Consider the following 22771-nt stretch of genomic DNA (forward strand, 5'->3'; position numbering starts at 1 on the left):
TCTGCTGCTAACTGACAGTGTGTGTACTTAAATAATTATTATATATTAAGCAATGTTTACATTCCAAATGTAGTGGAGTGATATATTTGTCCTAGCTGTAATTAAAAAATGACTTCATATTTGTGTCTGCTTTTAAGTAACTCAGCATATGAGAAAAAACTGGAGAACAACATTTAATTCAATTTTATTTGACAGCAAGAGAAGACACTAATCTGATATTTTTATTAAAAAGAGGGCTCGTCAATGGCTTCACTAACTACCTCAAGTCATGTTTATGTCAGGCTAGTGAAGGTCAGCCACAAAGGCTAACGTTAGCTAGCTAGCTAAATACATAATAGATGTTCTCGGTCTGTTGCAGCCACCTGTCAGTCGCTTGGTCCCTTTTGACCAAAGCTAGCACAATGCTAGAGAAATACTTGTTAGCGAAATAATTGCTAGCGCGGTTTTAGCTAGGGCATTGTTAGCCTGCTCTATGCTAGCTAGCGCAATGCTAGTACTATGGTAGCTAGAGAGTGTGTGACGTGATGTCTGCTCACGTTCGCATGTGTGTACTGCACTAATTAGCTAAATACCGATCACTTGTGTAAGGGAGAGACATGTGTGAGCGAGGGGATTCATTTGCCTCATTCCATCTTTGACGACAAATTCGCCCGACGCTGTCTCGCGTTAACCAATCAGCGCTGAAATGCTGCACCAGACATCAGCGCAGTCCTGCTGCCAAAGCATGAAAATGTTTTATGAAACTGCCCGTCTCCGGAGACAGGCGCTCCGCAGCCTCCATGAAACACCCTTTTCTATTTGTAATTTCACATCTGGAGCAATAATTCAGTCGAGCAAAACCTCTTTTTTCCAGTGTTTAACGTCTGAAGTGACGTCATCACTTGCTCTTTGCTTCGTCCTCCAGCAGAGGGCGATGGAACCAAAGACTGAAGCCCCTCTGATGGAGGAGTAGAATCAAAGCTATAAAATGTCCCCTGTGACTGTTGTACTTTCACACGTGATATATTGAAAAATGGTAGTTTAATTTATAAATAAAGGTATATCTTTAAAGCTCTTCTGTCTACTTTTGATTTGCCGTGAAGTCAAAAGTAATACTGCCAGTGGCAAAGCACTTTAAGGCCATTCTTTCGCTCTTCCTCATTGAGGCCTAAAATACATCAAGCCCCCCCCCCCCCGTCCCCCCCCTCTGTTCTGTGCAGAGCAGCAGCACACCTGTGGTACTGCATCTGGTTTCGGGGAACCTGTGACCACTTTAAAGGAAACTCACTGTTGTTCATTTGCATAATTGGCATTTAATGAATGAAGAGGAATCAGGAGATCATTTTATTTTACTTTCCACTTGATGAACCAAACTCTCTCTGATCAGACTCACGGCCCACCTTCGTCTCCAGACGGGATTTCCTGTCCGTGTCTGAGGGGGGGGGGAGGGGGGGCTTGATCCCAGGACTGGGAATGTGGCCGGGAGGAAGCCGGGGAGTTTGCTGAGCTTCCGGCCCTCATTGTTCAGGACGAGCAGGAAGGATGAGCCACGTCGGCTCTTCTCATCCTCCTTCTGTCCTCTGACCACGAAGGTGTTTGTGGTTCAAAGGTCAAAGAGAGGAACACCTCGTTAACGAGACCTTTCGCTTCAGAAAAACTGCGGCGCTCAACTAATTAATAGATACGTTCCACTGTTACAGATCCGTCTTTCTCTTTCTTGGGGGGTTCACGTTCCTCAAAGCAAGGCGCCTTGTTTCAAATGTTTCATTTGTCTCTTCGTTCAATAACTTTTTGTTGCTAAACGTCTGAAAGCATCAGTCCCGTTAGGTAGAAGCTCGTATCTATTACTGTACTTGTAGTGCTATTCAGTGATTTAGTGGAGCTCCTGGCGCCCCCTGTGGACTGAGACCTGCTCCTGTCCTTCAGTCCTCTGGAGGAGGCGACATATCACACAAAAGTGAATCCTCTATTCCTGTTGGATACGTTGAATATTCTAAAAGGTACTTTTTCACATGGCTGCACTGTTCCATTGAGGTGGGTTTAAGGCTCCATCAGGATCAAGAATACGTTGTAGAATAAACCCGCCGGTTTGTGCCTTCAAGTGAAGCGTTGGAGGCACAAACTGACATGAAGGGAAATGTTGTGTGTCTGTGTGCCCCTTTAGATTAAAAGAGGACTCATGTCATAATGCTGCGGGGGAGGGGGGGATGGTGTGTTTTTCATCGAGGCCCTGGGGGTCCAAGCTGTGCTGATCCAGACTCAGTGGAAATCGCTTTGCTGGTGGAAACCACAGCTATAAACAGCGGCTGGTGGCCGACCACTAGAGCGTGCCGAGGCGGGACACACCCAGCACCCCCTCCACCCCCCCCCCCCCCCCCTGCCGATGTAGCTCGCTCCAACAAACACACACTTCATGGTGTTCAGGTTCAAAGAAGGAACAACCGGAGGCGTCTTCAAAGTCAAAATAACATTTATTCCAACGTTTTCAAAAATACGGCACCATATAAATATTACAAAATACTATGAATAATACTGTGTATCAATATATTTGGACTTAACAAGGATTGAGATGAGAACACTGTAGCAGTTTGTCTTACAGTGTTAAACACGTTCAAACATGGCTGCTGGTGTTTGTCGTGTAAACTGACCTCACATCAGTCACTGGGAGGTTTGATATTTCGTCCCGAGGCTTCAGAGGAAAACTTCACTAATTTTTACTTTTCTAGCTGCTTTTTGGCTGAGAGGATTCACAACATGTTTGAGATGATGCCGGAGCCCCCCGGGGGGGGGGCTAGCTTAGCTTAGCATGACCATCGCAGACAGACTAGAGGCTACCTGTTTCCCCCCGTTTCCAGTCTTTATGCTAAGCTAAGCTAACATCCTCTCATTTAACTGTAAGCAGGAAGTGAATCAGCAGAATATAATTAATGTGGAGCTTTGGTTTCATTAGTGTGTGAGTGGATGTGAAAAAAAGAATATTGTTTAAAATGTTTTTTTTTTTTTACAGAAGATGATAATAAAAATCCCAGTAAATTAGATCCCAGTGTTGTATTCCTTGTTTTCTCCTCGGGGCCAAACCTCACGCGTGTGTCCACAGAAACAAGCTGAGTCAGCAGAAAGAGTGAGTCCGTCCCGCTGCTTCGTCCCTGTTGGCTGCGCGAGGAGCAGGACGCGTGACCTCGCACCGACTCGCCATGCAGCGGGAAGGGGGAAACCGCAGAAATCCCGATTGCAGCTTGATCCTCCGCCGCCCTCAGCGTTTAGTCGTGGCCGAGCCCTCGCCACTCGCCACCAGCAGGCTGAGGGAGTCTCCCGAGGATCGGATCAGCTCTCTGCCGCTGGAACCCAAACAGAGACAACGCCGAGCCGTCAACACACACACACACACACACACACAGCGGGGGGGGGCACTCGTGACGTGCGCTTTAATACTCACGCGTTGTACTCCATCCCCACCACGCTGACGCCGTTGACGGCCAGGATGCGATCGCCAGCCCTCAGCTTCTGGCACCGGGCGGCGGGAGAGTCCGGAACCACCGACTTGACGTAAACGCCGCTGATCCTCAGCTGAGTCTTCTGTGAAAACAGGAACCATGAGGTTCAGAGGTAGTCACCTCCTCGAGTGGTCCAACGGATCGACGATGTAGGACCCTCAGGTCCTTACGTTCACAGGTAAAAACGTGTTGGAAGTTATCACTTTTTTCCATTTGAAATGTTTGAATCACAACATTCGGAAACAAGAAAACACTCAAATCGAATTATCCAACACCCATAATATATACAGTATATAGTATAAATATAATAGTGTGTTTTATTTCTTGGTTAAAGCAGAATGAATAAGACAAATGTCCTCATGCATAGAAACCATCATGAATCAGTGTGTAATGACTAAGGACCCAATAGCAACGTGTCACTGAGGCTTTGTCCTCCGGTCATTACATTTCAAGGAGAAATCCCTTCAGTTTGCGGTCTGATGTGATTAGTTTCATCAGATCCGAGCAGCGACACGACGGTCCTCTGTGTCCTCTCACGTTAACCTGTAAGTAGTTGCGAAGACAAAGTTCTCACCGAGCCGTCCACCAGAGCCAGGCCCAGTCCGTGAGGTCCCCTGTGGAGCTCCACCGCGAACACTTCCTCTCTGACCCCGCCTCCTCCGTCTTCTTCTTCCTCTCCTCCTTCTGCAGCTTGCGTCCTCCTGTCGGCTCGTCCACTGGCTGGACAGACAGACACGGGCGAGACAAAGAGGAGACACAGTCATCACATGACGCAGCGCTTGAACCCTCAAAGGACGTGTTGCCAGTTGGGTTTTAGTCATCGTGACGTCTCCCATTGGCCGACGGGCTCATGTCGCTTTAAGACACTTCCTGTCTGGTCAGTAGCAGTAGCAACCCCCCCCCGCTCAAACACCCCCAACTCCCCCTGACTTTTCCCGACAATGCACCCCCCCCCCCCCACGCAGGACTTGCCCTGAACAATGCTGCCACCAATTAAGATTCCACGCAGCAACCCGACTGTAAATTCCCATGACGGATCGGCCGCGGCTCTTTTCTCTCCTGACATCAACACCAGATTAAAGGATTACCAAACTTTCAAAATAACATTAGCCGTTAGCCAAAACCACAGAGGCCAAGATACGGCTCGGGGCGGTGGGACGATGGAGCCCCCCCAGTGTGCAAAAACATCTTCACTCATTTGTTTTTACATTTTGACCAAACAACCTGAATCATTATTGATGTATAAATGGTTCTCTTCATACTCAAAGAATAGGACTTTCATTTTTCTTCCGTTGCACCTCCTGTGTGGGGGTCCACAGGGCTCTATATTGGGACCAATTGGATTTTCCCTTCATATGCTCCTTTTAGGTTCTATTTTTGAAAAATTTGGGATCCAGTATCATCTTTATGCAGAAGATTCTCACATTTATTTACCTCTGAAACATGGGCATAACGGTGCCATTCAGTCTCTTCATGCATGTTTAGCAGAAGTTAAGTGTTGGCTTGCGAAAATTTGTCTCCAACTAAATGAGGATAAGACCGAGATGATTTTGTTTGGAAATAAGGGGTGCGTGATGATGACTGCCTAAGGTTGTTTCCTGGGAAAAAACTGTCTAGTGTGAGGAACCTTGGTGTCATTTTTGACTCGGAGCTTAAATTTGACAGGCAAATCAATACTGTTGTTAATAATAGCTTCTTCCATCTTAGATCAATATCTAAATTGAAATCTATCCTTTCTTTTAATGATGTGGAGAAGGTTGTTCACGCCTTTGTGTCATCACGTCTGGATTATTGTAATGTGTTGTATCTGGGTGTGAGTCGGGTACTAAGAAGAGAGATCACATGACTCCGGTGTTAATTAAACTACTCTGGTTACCTGTAAGATACAGAATCCAATACAAAGCACTGCTGTATGTTTTTAAGTCTCTGCATGGTCTAGCCCCTGAGTATGTTACTGATTTAATCAGCCGGTGTCAATCCAGTAGATCTCTACGCTCAAATGATCAGTTGCTTCGTGTGGTTCCGCGAACCCGTTTAAAAGGTAAAGACGATCGGGCCTTTTCTGTTGCAGGCTTTGGAATGACCTTCCTCCGTCTGTAAAAAGCTTCATTGGGCGTCTTTCAGAGTGCGCTTAAAACCTACTTGTTTTCTGTAGCATTTGATAATGCTTTGTAAGGTTTGTATATCACATGTTTTGTATTATTTTTTTTAATGTTTTTTTGTGGTACAGCACTTTGGTTCCACTTGTGGTGTTGAAAGTGCTTTATAAATAAAGTTGAGTTGAGTATTTGAGACTATTTAATGTTCTGTAATAACATTCATTTGACATCGGTGAGAAGTTCTTTGATAATAAATCAGTGTAAGCAGGCTTTTCTCCTGTGTGGCAGATTGAGTATTTAAACTGCTAATTAGCACAGATGCACATGGAGGGACGCTGCCAGATGGCTTCAGATGGTTTCAATGTAATCCTCAAACCCTTTAAGAAAATGACTTTTAAAAAAGGCACCTACGGAGAAAACATAATACAAGTGACCAATTAGAGCAAAGCCCTCTGATCAACAAAATCCCTCAGCTTTAAACCCCCAGTGGGGGGTCTGAGGGGCATTAACACAGGTTCAACCCCTTAAAACATTGCATTACATGTGACCAAAAGGCTTTCTGAAGGTCTGGTTCTGATCCGATCCGGAGCCGACAAACATTTAGATTCAATCATTGAGAAATCAGCCTCCACGTGTTTGTTCTCATTTGGCCTAAATGTTCATTAAGAAACCGAAGAAATGGAAGTTTGGAATCGTTTGAAGTAATGAAGCAGATGTTTGCAGTTTACTTCAGAGTACCTTGCAGTACTTCAGAGTACCTTACAGTACTTTAAAAAACACCAACAATCCCTGTAAGTAACAGTAACTGTTTCCACTGATGCATCTTAAATGCTTCAGTATCACCTGAGCTCTTCTCGAGTGACGTAGTCCACTTTCACTCTGACTCCCTCTCCCTCCTACGGATGACCTCATGACGAAGGCGTCCCAAAACAATCGGGGTGGGAGAGGAAACGCTCTGGGAGCCCACCCGGCACCACCTTCCCCTTGATATTCCCCGACCTCCGGAGATGAAGGGAGGACCTTTGTGTCGCCTTCATGTGGCCCGGAGGTCAAGTCACTAAAGACTTCCCTTCACGTCTTCAGTGGGCCGGAGGGGGGGCGATGGAGGCTTTTAAGAGGTGACCTCATGCCAGACGGTGACACAGCTGTGTGTCATCTGGATGAAAAGCTCACATCATGCCTGCTTTCATGTCGACTGGTTATTGGCTCCTGTTGTCGGCTTCAGGTCATGTTTTACAGCGGCTTGTGTCTTTGGACACTTTAAAGCGGGGGGGGGGGGGGGGAGGGGGGGGGCACAAGCATCCCGCACATTCTTGGCCGTTACCTTACTGGTGTCCGCCTGGGTTGCTTTGGAATGAAATGAAATGCGTCCGATCGCTAATTAGCATTAGCATTCGTTTCGGTCATCTCCCCCCACTCGACGTCTACGAGGCGGTACTGCTTCGGCCTATCGGGCACCCCGGATAGGCCGGATGTATTATGTAACTTTTACACTTTAAAATGTCTTAAAAGAATGAGATCTATGTTATAAATTCTGTTGAGTACATTTTCTTATCAACATAAATCATTTAAATTGTCTGTACGTTTCAGCGGTTTGATACCAGAACCTTTCATGATTCAGCCACATCTTTACAATAGTTTGGTTTTCACACAGATGTATGTATTAAGTAATGTACGCTTTGTCCGCCTCCTTGTTATCAAGATGTGCTTTGATTGGTCCAATCTGACAGGACTTTGTGGTTCTGATCACAACAACCCGATCAATGTGTTTGTCGTGTGGCGTTGACTGACACGTTGCTGTGTTAAATTAAAGTGTGCAGATCTTCACCTTTCCGCTGCTGGCGGGCCCCCTCCTGCAGATCGGCCTCCAGCGCCGACAGCTCCATCCCCTGCGGGGTGTTGGGCGGAGTCAACAGGCAGGACGGGTCCAGCGCCAGGCTCTTGGTGTAGCCCATGTCGTCGTGTCCTGAGAGCGTGTTCTGCAGCTCCAGGCTCTTCAGCTTCTGGGTCAGGACCGCCTCGCAGCAGCTCAGGTCGCCGTGGGATCCTCGGGCCTGAGGCGCCTGGGGGGCGGGGGCGGGGCAGGTCACCGGGTCAGGGTCCCGGAAGGCCGCGGCCGATGACTGTCTGTCTGCAGCCGCCCCGTTGAGACTCTGCTGAACATAAAGTCAATGAAACCTAGATGCAGAAACACAGAGGTGCTCGGGGCTCAGCGGGGGGGGGGAGAGATGGGGGGCGCGCTCCTTACCTGCTCCTCCGCGTCGGGCTCGGCTGCGGGGTCACCGCGGGGGAGTCGCCGTATGAACTCCTGCAGCTGGGCCAGCTGCTGGAACAGCGCGGGCTCCACGATGGGTTTGCCCAGCTCCAGGTGGAAGGGGCCGTCGGGCAGGATGAGCGGCGGGTGGCTGTCGAAGTTCTCCAGGAGGTCGGCTGCAGGCCGGAAACAAAAGTCACCCGTCACCGACTGACGCCCGAGCGGCGCCAAGCACAGCCGCCGTATTTGGGTTAACACCGAATTAAAACGCGTGTTGGAAGCACGGGAGCAGTGTGCGTGTGGTCCACGCAGCAGGGGGGGGGGGGGGCGGGTGAAACCAGGCGAGAGCGAGGGGGCGGCGGCTTGGAGAGGAAACACACTGAAGCTGATTGGTGGAGACAGACTGTCAGGACGGGATTAACTCACACACACGTGTGTAAAGCTGTATTTTAGTATTAAAGCATTCCTTCCTTCCTTCTTTACGGAGAATATCCAGATTTAAATTGCAGTAAATTGTGAATTAAAGTAAAAACTATTTTAGATTTCTAACAAGAATAAGAATAAATAAATAAATTGTCTTAAATAAATACAATTATCCAAATAAGTTATTATAGAAATATTTGTTTTTAAATGCCTTTTTTCAAATCACTGCCTTTGTTTGTATCTTTCTGTCCCCGGTGAGAATATCTTATTTAGTGGTGTCATGAAATACTCAAACTAATTGCCCTTTAAACAAAGAATCAGGACCACTTTTCTAACAGAACAAAAGATTGTTTGACTGCACCAGACTCGATGATGAAAACATTAGATCATAATTCATGTACCACCATACTTTTGTATTTCTTCTGTCAGGTTTGAACATGCTGCTCGATGGATTCCTGCTGAAAGACGAGTCGGGTTCCTTTAGTTTGCAGTAAACAGGGTGGTCATGTGATTTCTCCTTTGTTTATCTCCACCAGGTGATTATGATATTCGGCCGCCTGCTTTCATGGTCTCAAGCTGCCGTTGACAACTATTCGTATCCTTAATTCACCCGACAATCATTTTGCACTCAGTTCACAAAAATCGTCTCATTTCATTGTTGTTCTTTCTTCACCTGAATCACCGCCACTCACCCGTCCTGACGGCGGCGTCCTCTGCGTTGCCCGCTGGCGGGCTCCACCCGGCGGGACAGGGTTTACCGGAGTGGTACTCCGTCAGCATGTGGTGGAGCTGAGCGGGGTTCAGGGCGGCGAACTCGGCCCTGAGAGAAGCCCAGGACGCCTGGACGCGCACACAGGAAACATTACTTGAGGTTAGAGATGTTGTGAAGACATGAAGGACCGTAATGTTGCAGGTGCAGATAAACTCGATACATTTTGAATCCATTATAATATCTCTGGCTATAATAATAAAAAATATCTATAATATCTCCTGACATGCTGCATGAACACCACATATTTCCTGATACTGCACCAAGTGCTACGCAGCTTATTATTGAAATCTTGACTGAATATAACAATTTATAATCTAAACTGACTATAAATCAAACGTAAACTCAATGAGAGGTTTTCTAGGTAGACCCTGGTGCCCGGCTGCACTTCCACTTGTGTCCACAGGGGCCGCCAGAATCAAACCAGCATCAAAACAGAATCAGTTCCTCGTAGCAGCTTTAAAGAACTCTTTGTGAATTGTGAGAATGATGGCGAGCGACAAACAAGAATTCCCCCAGAACTCATTGCTGCTCTCTCATTTGCATGCGGGGGGGGGGGGGTTTAAACCAATCGTAGGGTATAGTGAAATGTTTAAAGTTTCTCATCGTGAAATGGGACATTTGAGAAAGCTAGTATTTGATCTCCTGGTTTGACAGAGAAGACCCGGAGGATGAGCCACGTTTATGGGATTATTCCAGACGTGACATTGTTAGTCTGAACTGGTGTGGCAGACTTGCCTGGACACGCCAGGGCCATAATTAAACCCACGAGAGACACGATGTCGTGTCCTTTCCCTTCTCCTGAAGCATCAAGGCTGCTTATAAACACTGGGTTTGTTGTCTGACATGAAATGTTTCCTCCTCAGAGTAACGGCTCAGGACGTCCTGCTGTGGTGTGACCTACCGAGCCAGCAGCGAGCCACCTCAGTCTCTTAGAAGAAAAAATGACACAAGTCCAGATGGAAACCGCAGTGGAGGGCGTGTGCTCTGCAGCCGCAAGTGACCTCATGGCGGGGCACGGAGGAATCAAACCACCGGCCTCCGAGCAACCTTCCAACCCCCCCCCCCAACAGGCAGAGCAGCTTTCAGTAGCTGCGTCGATGAAAAACAAACGCAACAATCGTCCAACAAGCCAGGTGAATCATTAGCTCACCTTGCAGGAAATGTTGTGTTCTTTTTTTGTGTTTTAGGTATTTTCACTTCTCTACAATGATTAGGAGCTGATGAGCTTCTATTCACAACATTCAATCTTGGGAGTTGGTCAAATAACCGTAATAATCTTGTGTGAAAAACCAGTTATCAAACCGTTTTAATATGTATCTAAAAGGAGGTTTGCCTGTGCAGTTTGTAGCTTACTGTTAAGATTAAGATTACATTGTAAAAGAAGAGAAAACATTTGGCCTGTGAGCATCTGAAGTAGCACATGACTCACCATTGTTTCTCTGGCTTATGACAAAGCCAGCTGAGATCACAACGTGTGACTGGGGTTTGAATGAGTAACTGAGGGAGCGGTGAGCCTGAGGGGGAATAAAGCTGCTAACAGAGGTGACAGCACGTATAAGGATGTCGGTCTCGAGGTGTTTGAGTAACAGTTTGTTTCTCCTAAGCACACACGGAAACACCAACGGCTTTAATCTTCACGGCATCATCAGTCTACAGTTATCACAACGATAAGGAGCTGAAGCTGAAGAGCGTCGGTTGCGAGGGGAACAATTTGCACCTAATACATGAGTGCACATGACTTCTTAAGAGATAGTGCGAGTACTAAAAGTACTGACACCTCTAAGACAGTGAAAGCAACACTCGCCCACAGAGAGACAAACAGGAAGGCTCAGGCGGATGTCCTCTGACCTGCTGCAGGGTTTCTCTGGGTGTGGCCAACAGATTGACGGCGGCAGAGAGCTTCTGGAAGTATTCGTTGGCCAGATCGCCCAGACCGATGCTCTGGATCCAGTCCATCAGCAGGTCCAGGTTGGCCCGGATCTGAACCCCCCGGGACCACTGGTAGAACCCGGCGACGGACCCTGAAGAACGAACCATTCAGAAGCGAGATGTTGCAAACAGCTGATGCCGGCGTGACTTTGTCTTGGTTGTCAGCTGAGCGCTCACCTCTCTCCATGAGGGCGTTGAACAGCGACGCGTTGATGAAGAACAGCAGGTAGGCGCACAGCTGCAAGGAGATGTCCGGGTGGACCTGGAAGGCTGTGAGGAGCTTCAGCGCCTCCTTCAGGACCTCCAGGACGCCGCCGAGTCCGTCGGGCGCTCGCAGCTGACCGCTCTGGGAGAACGGGTTCCCGTCCAGCAGACCGGGCAGAGACGAGTACATGCTCTGTGGAGACAGGTGGGCCCGGTTACCTCTCTGCATGTCATGACTCAGAGAGGACGGCCCTCACGCCGCGTTCAGGGCGCTTTGCAGGAGAGCTTCACAAAAAACGAAAAAAAAACACACTATCTGACAATTAAACTACATTAAAACCGGTCACACTGATAAATAAGACGGAAGAGTCGTCTTGCAAGCGGTTTTATTGAAGCCATTGAGAGCTCTCACACAGATACGAGTCTTATCTCGACTCCTTCTCACATTGCCATTGTTTGCATGGCATGACATCACCCACACACACACACACACACACACACACACACACACACACACACACACACACACACACACACACACACACCTAAGATAATGACCTCAGACTGAGAGAATAAGCCTACATGCCTGAGCTGATCTGTTGGGCAGATTTGGGCTCATTGGAGGATTGAAAGCGGACGCGATGGTTAATGATTCCTACAGATTGCTAACCATGTTTTAAACACATTCTCTGTGCATCACACTTGAATAAAGATTCTTCCTAGATTTTATTTATTTTTGTTCTACTCGGCACTCAACTTGTGTTGTATGTCACAGCTGACTGAAGGCCTTCTTGGCAAAGTTATATTCATTTTCTTTTCCTACAAAGACTTAGCGAGCATGAAAAGAAGAAGTGAACATTATGAACGATGAGGCACTTTTGACAGGAAATCAATGAGAGAACTGTTCTCTCCACCCTTCTTTTCCTGTTGAGTGTTTCTCTGATGACAGTTTGTCTTCCTCTGCAGGAAACAGAACCTCCTCTTCTCTCAACACACTTCTCCACTGTGGACTTGCAGTGCATGTTACTGCTAAAATACCAAGCTGCTGCTGCTCGATTAACAAGCCTCAAAAGCGACAACAGACTTTGGTGGATTCCAGAAACTGAAATAAAAGAAACCTTTCAGCTGCATTTCCCTGAAGCCTGAAGAGCAGACGCTGTACAGTCAAAGGCCAGAAATATGTCTCAAAGTACAAAAAAACACAGCAGCACCGGCTGCTCCTGCTTCCTTCCTCGCCGCGCTGGGTGGAGGTGCTCCACAGACTGCTGGGATGTTAACTGGATTCTGCATGAGCCAGACAGCCTTTAATGAACATCTTTAACATGGGAAAGCCGCATAATACGCAGTCTGGGAGAGTCCTGTCGGGCTGTAAAACCCAAGTTGACTGCTGACTACACAAAGCAAAGTCAGACGCACACTAAGCGGCAATTGAAGGGCTTTCATTGGGATTTTAGTACCTAATTAAGTATTTAGAGCACTAGAGTGGTATAAACCATCTTTTCTCCCGTGGCGTTCCACAAGACTCCATCTTAGGCCCCACTTCATTGTTCCCTCATGTGTTTTTTCAGTTTTGTTGTTGAATCCCACCTCCCTGATCATTGGAGCTGTGCTTCCCCTTCAACCTAAGTTTAGGATTGATTACTGATTTGAAATGTGACAGCTCCGAGAAAAGTGACTGGCCCCCTTCTGATAAAAATATAGATAATCTGATCTCTTCAGTCCATCTTCTCTTAGTGCCTTTTGATCATGGTTTGTGTCCCGCTTATTATCAATACAATGAAGTTGCTTTAGTATTTTCTGTGACTCTTTTCTAACATTTATTTTACTTACATCTCTCTTGGTCATCACTGAATGATTTTAAATGGTCTATATTGCTATATTTCACTTGACTTGATTCCAATAGTTCAGTAACACAACTTCAAGACTCGAAAAGTCCTTCAGACCTTCTTCCAGCGGTTCTCACCATTCTGGGGTTGTTATTCAGTGTGAAATCAGTGTCACCTTGGGAACAAGATTGTCTTTTTGTTTGTATTCCATTCGGTGGAAAAGAAAAGCTGCTCACTATCTCTCAGGCCTTTCCTGACTGAGAGGGCCAGACAGAGTCGGTGTTTCCATTCTGTCATTGGGCTTTCTATGTGGGATATTTTAAATGAAAACAGATTTTTTGTGTTTACACAGCCCAATTTCCTGATTCACATGTGACCGACTCTTAGATTGTACAGGTCAAAAGGATGTGAGGCGGAGGTGCCCATTCGAGAGTGTGTTAAAAGGTGTTGTGTATTCAGATGTGTGTAACCTTTGTTAGATAGTAGACAGACTGCTGGAAGGTGAACATGATGACTTCTTCCAGGACTGTCATGGCTTCTTCACAAGCTGTGCGAGTGGAGGACATCTCAGAGTCCAACAGCCCTGACAACACACACGGACACACGCATTTTACAAACACTCCCAACGCCTGCAACCATGACATCAAAGCTACGCAGCGCGCCGCGTCCTTGTGCACCTGTGTCCTCCTGCTCCTGCCTCCAGGGCAGCAGCCGAGGGACTTCGTGCTGGATGAAGTGCAGCAGTTCGATGGAGTTGGCCATCCACAGGAGCAGCGGCTGCAGACCTGGGATCAGCTCCTCCATGCTGAGCACCCGGAGACGCTCGGGCTGCTCGTCACTGGGGCCGCTAACGTAGGAGCCCAGAGGAAGAGATTAGTGCAGGAAGCCCTAAAGAGTAGCAGCTTACGCTGCAAAAATCATAGGAATATTCTGACATTCGGATTAATCACCCATTAGAACCAATCAGGACTCAATGATTAAGAATAAAAACAGGCTACCAAGCTGCACCCCTCAGGTGTGGCTGCAAGAACCCAACAAGGCTTCATTTAATGAATACACCCCATCACAGTCTAACCCTCCGTCTACACCAGTATACACGTATTTTTTACACCAGTATACACGTATTTTTTCACCTGCACGTCTTCCCAGTCAGAGAACCTCTCATTATTATCTAGCCAGGTGTGTGGAACGGCTCAAGGACGGAAAAACATGAACTTGTTTCCTTGAAGCATTTATTTTGGCTTCAGATCTATTTTTTTTTTTTAACACAAAGTGGAGTTTATCCTCTGTTTACCCTTAAGATAACCAAGTCGGGACTGTTTTCAAATCGGCAAAAAATACTGCTCAAACTGAGCTTCAGCGACTTTCCCATCCTGCCGATGAGGTCATTGTTGATGTTACAGCTCCGTCATCAGCAAACCTCCCTTTGCTGTTTACACAATATTCTGAATGAGTGAATCACTGCAGTTTTTTATGATCAATTATGGTTGAGCTCATTCATCCAGATTGTAAATGTGAGGATTTGCTGCGTTTCCCAGTTGTATTTGATTGTAAACTGACTTCTTCTGTATGGCCTGAACAAAGCTTTGATAAACATGTTAAACAAAAGTCTGATTATTAGTTGCTGCTGTTAAAAATCTTGGACTTGTATCTTTCATAAGTCACAGTTCACTCGCTCATTCACTTCTGTTGAGAGTATTTGGAGTTTAACTTTGGTTTCTTTGCCCCTGAAGTATAATCGGAGCAAGACGTCACGAGAAATGTTCATGAGAAAACTTGTTCCTCAAATGTGGGAAAATCCCTCTTTGAACAGCTTGCATTAAAAAAAAAAAACCTCACTGCTTTTTAGAGGAGCAAATAGTAGTAAAATCAGACTTTGACTCCTCTTTCCTTCAGGCAGTAAAGCGGGAGGAGCCGTATATCACGGCGGGCAGCAGCTGCTGTTCTAGTGTGTCTCTGGAGACACTTTGTTTACTCACGTTTCTGGCTGGATCGCTGCAAGTACCTTTGTCTTCTCCTAAAAAGACCACAAATAGAAGAAATATACATTTCCTGAAACATCTCATGGACTTTAAACACACGCCTAATGGCCATTTGATGATATTAGAACAGGCTGAAGACATTATGTATAGACATTTTTACATGATGTTTTTCTACCACATTGATGTTGCCAAAACAATTTTCACCTAATATTTTCTGACTTTTTTTCCACAACATTCTTCGACTTGTTTTAAATTCATTTTTACTTTTTGCCAATTTTTTCAAAACATTTTTTCCCATGACATGTTTTACATACAATATTTTTACTTTTTTATTCTAAAACATTTTTCCACCTAATATTTTTCACCTTCCTTTAAAACAAATTTTACTTGACCGTTTTACAATTTTTTAACTTTTTGTTAAAAATAACAAAAACATATTTTGACTCCCCCCCCCAAAAAAAATCAATCCAATTTTTTTTTCAACATAAACGGTGTGAATCCAGAGTTTCATCCTTACCCACATAGCCAGCTGGATCTGTGCAGCTATCCGGAGCAGCAGCTGTCTGAAGTGTGTGAGCCCGAACGTGCAGGCCGAGTGCTGGATACAGAGGCTGAGCAGGAAAGCAGGCGCCAGCTTTGGTCCGTCCCCGCCGGGGTCCAACATATCCAGAACCTCCTGCAGGACCCGCTCCTCCTGCTCCTTCTCGTAGCTAACCAAAGCCTCGGTGCCTTCCAGGTCCCTCCAACGAGGCGGCGAAGGCTTGCTCCAGGCCCCTGTCATGGCCATGGAGGAGCCGCACGACGAGCAAGAGGAGGCGTCCGGGTCGGGGCAGAGCGGGTTCATCCACAGAGGGGTCTGCACGGATCCCCACGTGCTGGTAGGATCCTTAAACATGAAGAGGTAGTGTTTCCCCAAGCTCACCAGGTCCCCCGGTTTCAGTTCCACTTCCTCCTTGAGGAGGAAACCGTTTCTGGTCACGGGGGCACCGTGGAGAGGCTTCAGCATTGTCAGGGTCTTCCTGTGCTCCCCCGGGGGGGTCGGGCTGCTGGATTCCAGGCGTCGGACGCAGCAGTGCTGGGGCAACACGTCGGGGGCGAAGAGAAGGATGTCGACCTTCAGCCGCTCCTCGTCCTCACCGTTACAGTGCTCCCTGCAGCAGCCAAAGATGGTGGTGGTGCCACTCATCAGGTAGATGACAAAATCCTGTGAAAGGAAGCAATTCAGGGCTGTGAATGAAAAATCCTCAATAACGATCAAACATTTGATCCGCTATTTGTCTAAATGTAACGTCTTGTCAAAGATATTCCGTTTAGAGTCACATTATCTCTTTGGGATAGTGTTCAACTTTGTAGTTATTATTAAAGAGTATTTGGATTCACTTCAAGAGACACAAACGATGAACCAATCAGGGAATTATACCTCTGACAGGTACAATGTAGCTTTGCAGATCATAAAAAAAGTCTGACTGTGAATAATAAGCCTCAGACCCCCTCAAAAAGCTATTAACTGTCCTCTAAGATAAGACCCAGGTTCACACCGGAGAAGCTAAATCCATTTAACCATGAGTCGATTAAGGTCTATTTTTCTGTTAACACGTCGGCTCTATTTGAATCTGTTTAATCTCAGACTCTTGGTGGGAAACCGGTGTCGCGGGGTTTGATCTGCCTGCGTAACGTTTGGAAAGGAACCAGGGTGCGTGTGAACGGCAGCGGCGAGCGACACAGGAAGAGAAGGGATTAAGAGTGATGTTCCGTGACCTCGGGGTCAGCACAATCAGCTTATTAGTGATGATACGGTATCATCAACGTCGTCTGTTGGCTCCTGCTCAAAGGACGAGGCTCACGATATGACAACAGAACAGTAAGTCCAGTTTGGTCGTTTCAATTTGAATATCTGCACAATCTGATAGAATCCAGGAATACTGTGACTTTGGATGTATCTTAGCATTGACGCCAGGTAAAGTGCAGTTTATTCAATTTTAACTCCTTTTAACTCCCTATTAATTTATTATTATTTAGTAATAGACAACTATCTGGATAATTGTTTCATTATTTTTGTCCTTTTTAAGTCAAAGAGCTTTGGATCGGAACACTTCAGAGCCAGCCAGGGCCTGTTTGACTGTGAAAAAAGAGCTGAGGCTGCATTAAGTAGTGTGTTTTTAATCGGGTAATCTCCTGCTTCCAAACATCCTGAGCAGGTTTCCTTCAGACTGTAAGCTGAACACTTTGTCCTTCATGAGAACACGGCGACTCGTCACTTCTGAGGCTGCAGCACACCCCCTGAGCCAAAGCCACAGTGTTTCCGTCCCCGCTGGCCTCCACATGACCCCCTGAACGGGGTTCAATCCAACACCCTCATGTAGTCCTTCACACCCTGTTGTCTAGGTAAGCTGCTGTTTGGCCTCAGCCTGACAACACGCAGCCGGGTGACTCTCGAGGACCTCGTGAGGCCTTTGTTGACCTTTTCACAACTGTTAAATCTGTACAAAGATCAGATCTGTGGCTCAAACTAACAGAGTCGACGTTTAAACGTTGCATTGCCCCATTAGCTCGTACAGTAGATATGCCTCTCACCTGTCTGTGGCTGTAGCCCTGCAGCAGGAGGAAGTACGGGAAGTCGAAGGGCGGGTGGATGGAGTACTGGGTGGTGTTGTCGTCGCTGCTCTCCGTCTCCTCCTTCTCCATGCCGAGGCGCAGCACCTCCTTGTCGGCCTCGGCCTCCGGGTCCTCCCTGAGCGCGCTCTGCGCCGCCCGCCGGGCCTCCTTCCCCATCGCAGACAGGTCCATCTCGCTCAGGCTCCGCCAGATGCCGAGTCCGTCCGCGTCCTCGCCGCTGCCGTCCACGAAGAGCGAGGTCACCCTGGAGCGGCTCTTCTGCAGCTTACGAGCCTGAGCGTTGATGCCTGGGTGGACGAGAGGACAGCGTGTCCAACCTAGCGCTACGTGTTGCATTGTCAACGTGAAAAGGTTGTTCATAGTAAAGGACACAGTTAGTCATGGTGTACAATGTATCTCTAAAGAAAAGCTTATTAAGCTGAAATCCTCAAAAAAAAGGAACATTGAGAACTAACCAAACCGCACCTCGCCGTTTCACTGCACTGGCACCAATTCAAATGAAACCCATGTGGAGAGGAAAGGGAGGAAATGTGCGGGCAGAGGGAGATGGGACCGGCGGCTCTATCTGACAGCGGCAGCCTGACGTAACACAAACACCATTCAGCTCATTTGGAGCCATTAAGCGCAGAGGAATGTCCACCGAGCCCCCGGCTTCACAGCCGCCAGCTCTGCCACTCTTATCAGCTGTGGAAGTGGGTGTTTCTCCACATTGTCCAGCAGCAGAGTGACGGACCGGGCCCACAGCCTAAAACACTCATTTTGTAGCGGAGCAGGTCGGAATAGAGGTCTCTGGTTTGACTGATAACGGCCACGTTAAGACATAAACTAACTACGGTGAAATGCAACATCAACACCCAAAAAGTGTGATTTGAGTAAAATACTTCAAAGGATATTCTGAGGGGGGGGGGGGGGGCTGAGCCTCCGCGTTTCAACGGGCCCTAAAACCGAGATAAGAGTCGCGCCGCCTCGACTCCTCCTATCCCGCGCTGCAGCTTTTGTCTCTTCCTGAACCCTCTCACATGCCGGCCCGCGTCCTCCGTCCCAGCTGGTGATAAGCCGGACAATGAGGGCTGTTAGCCGGCAATAAGAGGCGAGGCTCGCCCCGCCGCCCCCAACCGAGACGGAGTGATTGATCCCCCGGGGCGCGAGGACGTCCTGAAGACGGTTAGATGTGCGCTGGTTAACCCCTCTGAACCCTCTCAAAACTCATCACCAGAAACCAATGAAGCCGAGCTCCACTAGGAAGCCGTGATGGACTCCTCTGAGACCAACCGCCGCGTGACGAGGGACACCAGCGACAAGCTGGGACGCGTTGGTGGGCGTGTCTACCTGCTGTGACCGTGTCTCTGTCCTTCAGACTCTGCTCCTCCACGCTCGCTCTCAGCTGGATCTCGAATCGCCGGGAGAAGCCTTCCTTGGGTTTCCAGAGGGACTGCAGCGTGAGGGGCTTCTCGTTGTCTCCCACCACCCGGAAGCACTCCCTCTTCCACTGGTTGTCTGCGCCCGTCTTGCCGATGACGTCGCAGAGCACGTAGTGGCCGGCGTCTTCTTTTTCCAGACAGTACCTGAACAACCAGGGCGGACGGGGGTTAAACCAACTCTCCTCCGGACAGATTAAACGAGCACGATTCACTCCGTTAGCTTTGCTGGCGGCTGCAGGGCAGAAGTGAAATGTTGCTCAAACACTTCACTCATATCAATAGGAAAAATATCCACTTTACAATATGTAACATTGAGAAAATCATTAAATTTTCAAATTTCAAAGCTGGAATCAAAATAACTTGGATACCCTTTTTAAATAAATGCTTTGAACAATTACCATGCATTCAATTCTTAAGACAGGATTTGAGGTAATAAGCAGTGGTGCGGTTGCAGAGCCATGACTCGTCATGTTTTTTCATGTTCAACTCAACATGTGTCACCTCTCCAAGGCCTCCTTCACCAGCTCCTTGGCGCTGGACTGCGTGGTGGCCAGCACGCTCTTGTAGTTGGTCCCCTGGCAGATGTCGCAGCCAAAGATCTTCAGGATGCCGGGGACGGACATCAGACTGGACAGCTCCGAGGGGTCGTCCGTGGCACGGAGGTCGCCGGGCGGGGTCCCGCCGCCGGGCGCCTGGCCGCGCCGCCCGCTGCCCGGGCTGTGGTTGAAGACGGTCGAGAGCCTGTTGTTGTGGCGGCGTATTTTGCTCTTGGCCGGCTGCCGGACACCGGCGCTCTCCGTGGAGCGGATGGTGACGTCCGAGTTATTGGACCTGAGAGGACGACGGACACGGTTAGCCTGTCCAGCCTGAACAAAGCCATCGTGGAGTATCCTAAAACGCAGATACATACAGAAACACGCTACTTTTGTGCCGGTATTTTTATTTTACATGTGACACTCTTTGCAGATAACACTGTAATACATCAGGTGGTTTTATAGTACTTGAAATATTCATTTAGACACTAAATGTTTATGTTTTAGGTGAATTGAAAAATTGTCTTTGCGAGTTTACCAGGTTTAAATGCTAAACGTAGGCTGTAAAATAAAAAGGAAGTTAATGAAAAAACGTCTGTAACGTGAGAAAAAGTGACATAAAACCAGAATGGTAAGACAAAGCATGAGCTTAAAACATAAACCTTTCTATTGTGTGCATCATGGGAATATATCATGGAAAATTCTTAGATAGTTAAGTTCCATTAAAGGCGTTTAAGAGGCATTAAAGATTGTTGTTGACACCCTACATCCCATGAATAAGTCTTCATTATTGGATTTATTAACAACTATTGATCTGTAGATAATGATTAACGAGGCCATCAGCAGACTCATCCCTTTATGGTGGTGATACTTTACACTTTAAGTGAAAGCAGCAACAGTTTAGACATAATCAAAAGTAAAATGACCAATGAGCCAATACAAACATATACAGTTTGACTATAACGATTGATGCATTGGTAAAGTAAAGAGTGCTGAAGTGACTTATGACGTAAGATAGATGTAGTGACGTGGTAGTGCACTAAAGTGGAAACACCTGAAAGCTGTCCTTAAGTCGCCCCGTATTCCCGCCCTGCTTACGGGTGACTTGATGTCAACATGCGTTACTGTTTATAGAGCAAATAGAGGTTGTTAACGAGGACTTACTGGACAGACCCATTGCTGGGTTTCCTCCCCAGTTGGACCAGTCGCTTCTTCGGGGAGCGGATGAGTAAACCCACCGGGAAGGTCAGGGCTTGTTTATTGACGTGGCTGCTCCTCTCCTCTGAAATCATGATGCTGTCTCACGTAGGACCACAGCATAGCATTCTGCGCCGCTAGCTAGCTGGAGGAAGCTGAGAGGAGTCCACCGCAAAGAGAGAGAGAAAAAAGACCCCTTTAAAAGTCACCAAGAGGTGTAGAAATGCTCCGAGTATGCCCGCGTTAAACACAAGTTGTGTTACGTTTATTTAAAAAGTGCCTCACGCGCCAGGGGAGAAAAATCAAGAGAGCGACCGTTAGTCCGAAACTTTCCAAAAGGAGTGAAATAACTCAAGTTTCCTTGTGGATAAAATCCAAACTGAAAATATTGATTCAGCAGCAGAGACGTTTCCACGCACAGTTTGTCCGCTTCTGACTGGAAACAGCTGGAGAACGAGCAGAGAAACAGCCTCGGTCCATGACAACGACCAGCGTGAGACCCGTTAACCGTCCGCCGGTGAGCCGGGAGCGGACTGAATGAAGGCAAGCCGCCGCTGGAGGGACCAGAGACTCCGTGTGACGTCACCGCGGCGTCACGGATGTTGGTCCCAAGGGGTGGGCGGGGCTAATCCAACACACACACACACATACACGCGTAGACGTAGAGGGGGGGACCCACGAGTGGAGTCCTACTCAGTTTCCTCATTAAGATATTACAAAGATATTAAAGATTACAGTAATTACTACCAAGTAACTCCATTCATCCTTGGGTTTTTTCTAATGATAAAACGAATTGATTTGGTCGAAGTCTGGCAGCAATCCACCCTCTGAACATAATACAAATATATTTATAACTAGATTCAATATATTAACTAAATAACTATCATATATAGTAAATATATGGCACATGAAATGATAAAATAACATATATGTACGTAAAAATACATACAATTTGAGTATTTTTGTATTTTCGTATTGTTTCAAAACTGTATATGATGTGCAATAGCCAAGGGAAATAATTTAAATTAAATTTAAATTAATTTAAATAAATAAAACTGGATATTTGTTCAAGATCCAGATTAAATAAGACATTAAAAAAAACTAATCCTACCCTAAAACCTATGCATGACAGGTTGTCTTAGTGATCTAACTTTAATGATTTTGTCTGAGGGTTAGGGCATTTTTTATCATACTTTTATCAAAAATGTAATAAACTGAAGGTGCAGTGGCTGCAGAACTGCATTAAAATGATATTGCCAATTGAGAGTAATTTGCTCATCAAGCGCTCCACCTAGTGGCAGTAAAGTAAACACTGCAAGACACATGTCAACAGGAACATTGTGTTAGTGTTTTGTACAATGCACATTACAAGCTTTTTTTCAATATATAAATCAAATGCTTCGACACAAGCCTCTATGACCTACATGCATACAAGGGACCAAAAACACATGTTTAAGGCACCACGAACACCCGCAGTACCTAACTTTGTCACACACACACCGACCCATATACACACACATTGGCCTGTGTCATTTTGTGGTATTGAGTAACTGTGAGAGGCGGATGTGACTGAGCTCCACCTGCAGCTGCTGCGACAGCGAGCTGCGTCGAGGATTCAGGTCGGACTTTCATGTTTACAATTTTCTGCAAACGGCATCATGCTGCAGTCAGTGCACGTCAGTCTCCATCAGGTCCGTCAGTCAGCCCGCTCAACTGCAGCGAAGCTCCATCCCACACACAAAAAAAAGAAGCTGTCTTACAGGGAGTTACAAGAATCAGCAGACCTTACTTCTGGAAGAAAAATTGAGAAATTCACAAATGAGGAGTGCAGGGACACACGTGCAACGACAAGGTCACTGCGTGGTGTCATTTTGATGTCAAAGTTAAACCGCATCGCAAAGACCAAACCAAATATTTTTGGTTTATTGGGTGAAAAGAATAATAGGCCGAAACATATTTTAACATAGTTTGAAATCATTAGTCGTGAAGAGGAAAAAAACAGGAATTAAGCAGGTTAATAATTAAAAGTATTATTATCTAAT

At 46.8% G+C, this 22771-nt stretch overlaps 1 protein-coding gene across 2 annotated transcripts; it reads right to left on the reverse strand.

The window, feature by feature from the left end:
• Positions 1 to 2437: 2437 nt before the first annotated feature.
• radil2a (Ras association and DIL domains 2a) lies at positions 2438 to 21253 on the reverse strand. 2 transcript variants are annotated; one of them, XM_037477303.2, is made up of 17 exons: positions 21149 to 21253; positions 20697 to 20884; positions 19501 to 19830; positions 18908 to 19143; positions 17537 to 17865; positions 15480 to 16166; positions 14960 to 14997; positions 13658 to 13827; positions 13451 to 13563; positions 11128 to 11347; positions 10870 to 11042; positions 8942 to 9089; positions 7821 to 8002; positions 7401 to 7725; positions 4048 to 4193; positions 3416 to 3555; positions 2438 to 3317 (listed from the first exon to the last, which is right to left on the reverse strand). In XM_037477303.2, exons 2-17 carry the CDS (start codon positions 20822 to 20824, stop codon positions 3233 to 3235), a joined length of 3450 nt encoding a protein of 1149 aa, XP_037333200.2. In that variant the 5' UTR covers positions 20825 to 20884; positions 21149 to 21253; the 3' UTR covers positions 2438 to 3232. The 2 variants fall into 2 exon arrangements, with proteins under 2 accessions (XP_037333200.2, XP_037333201.2); XM_037477304.2 differs by having other exon boundaries at positions 20697 to 21244.
• Positions 21254 to 22771: the final 1518 nt, after the last annotated feature.

Source organism: Pungitius pungitius, chromosome 12 (genome assembly GCF_949316345.1).
Source record: "Pungitius pungitius chromosome 12, fPunPun2.1, whole genome shotgun sequence".
Taxonomy (NCBI): domain Eukaryota; kingdom Metazoa; phylum Chordata; class Actinopteri; order Perciformes; family Gasterosteidae; genus Pungitius; species Pungitius pungitius.

Excerpts from the sequence above, each read along its gene's own strand:
- radil2a (XM_037477303.2), bottom strand. The coding sequence starts at position 20,824 with ATGATTTCAGAGGAGAGGAGCAGCCACGTCAATAAACAAGCCCTGACC. Across the intron at positions 19,831-20,696 it reads CCCAGCAATGGGTCTGTCCA|GTCCAATAACTCGGACGTCA; the intron begins GTAAGTCCTCGT and ends TCGTCCTCTCAG. Across the intron at positions 8,003-8,941 it reads GGACGCCGCCGTCAGGACGG|CCGACCTCCTGGAGAACTTC; the intron begins GTGAGTGGCGGT and ends TCCGGCCTGCAG.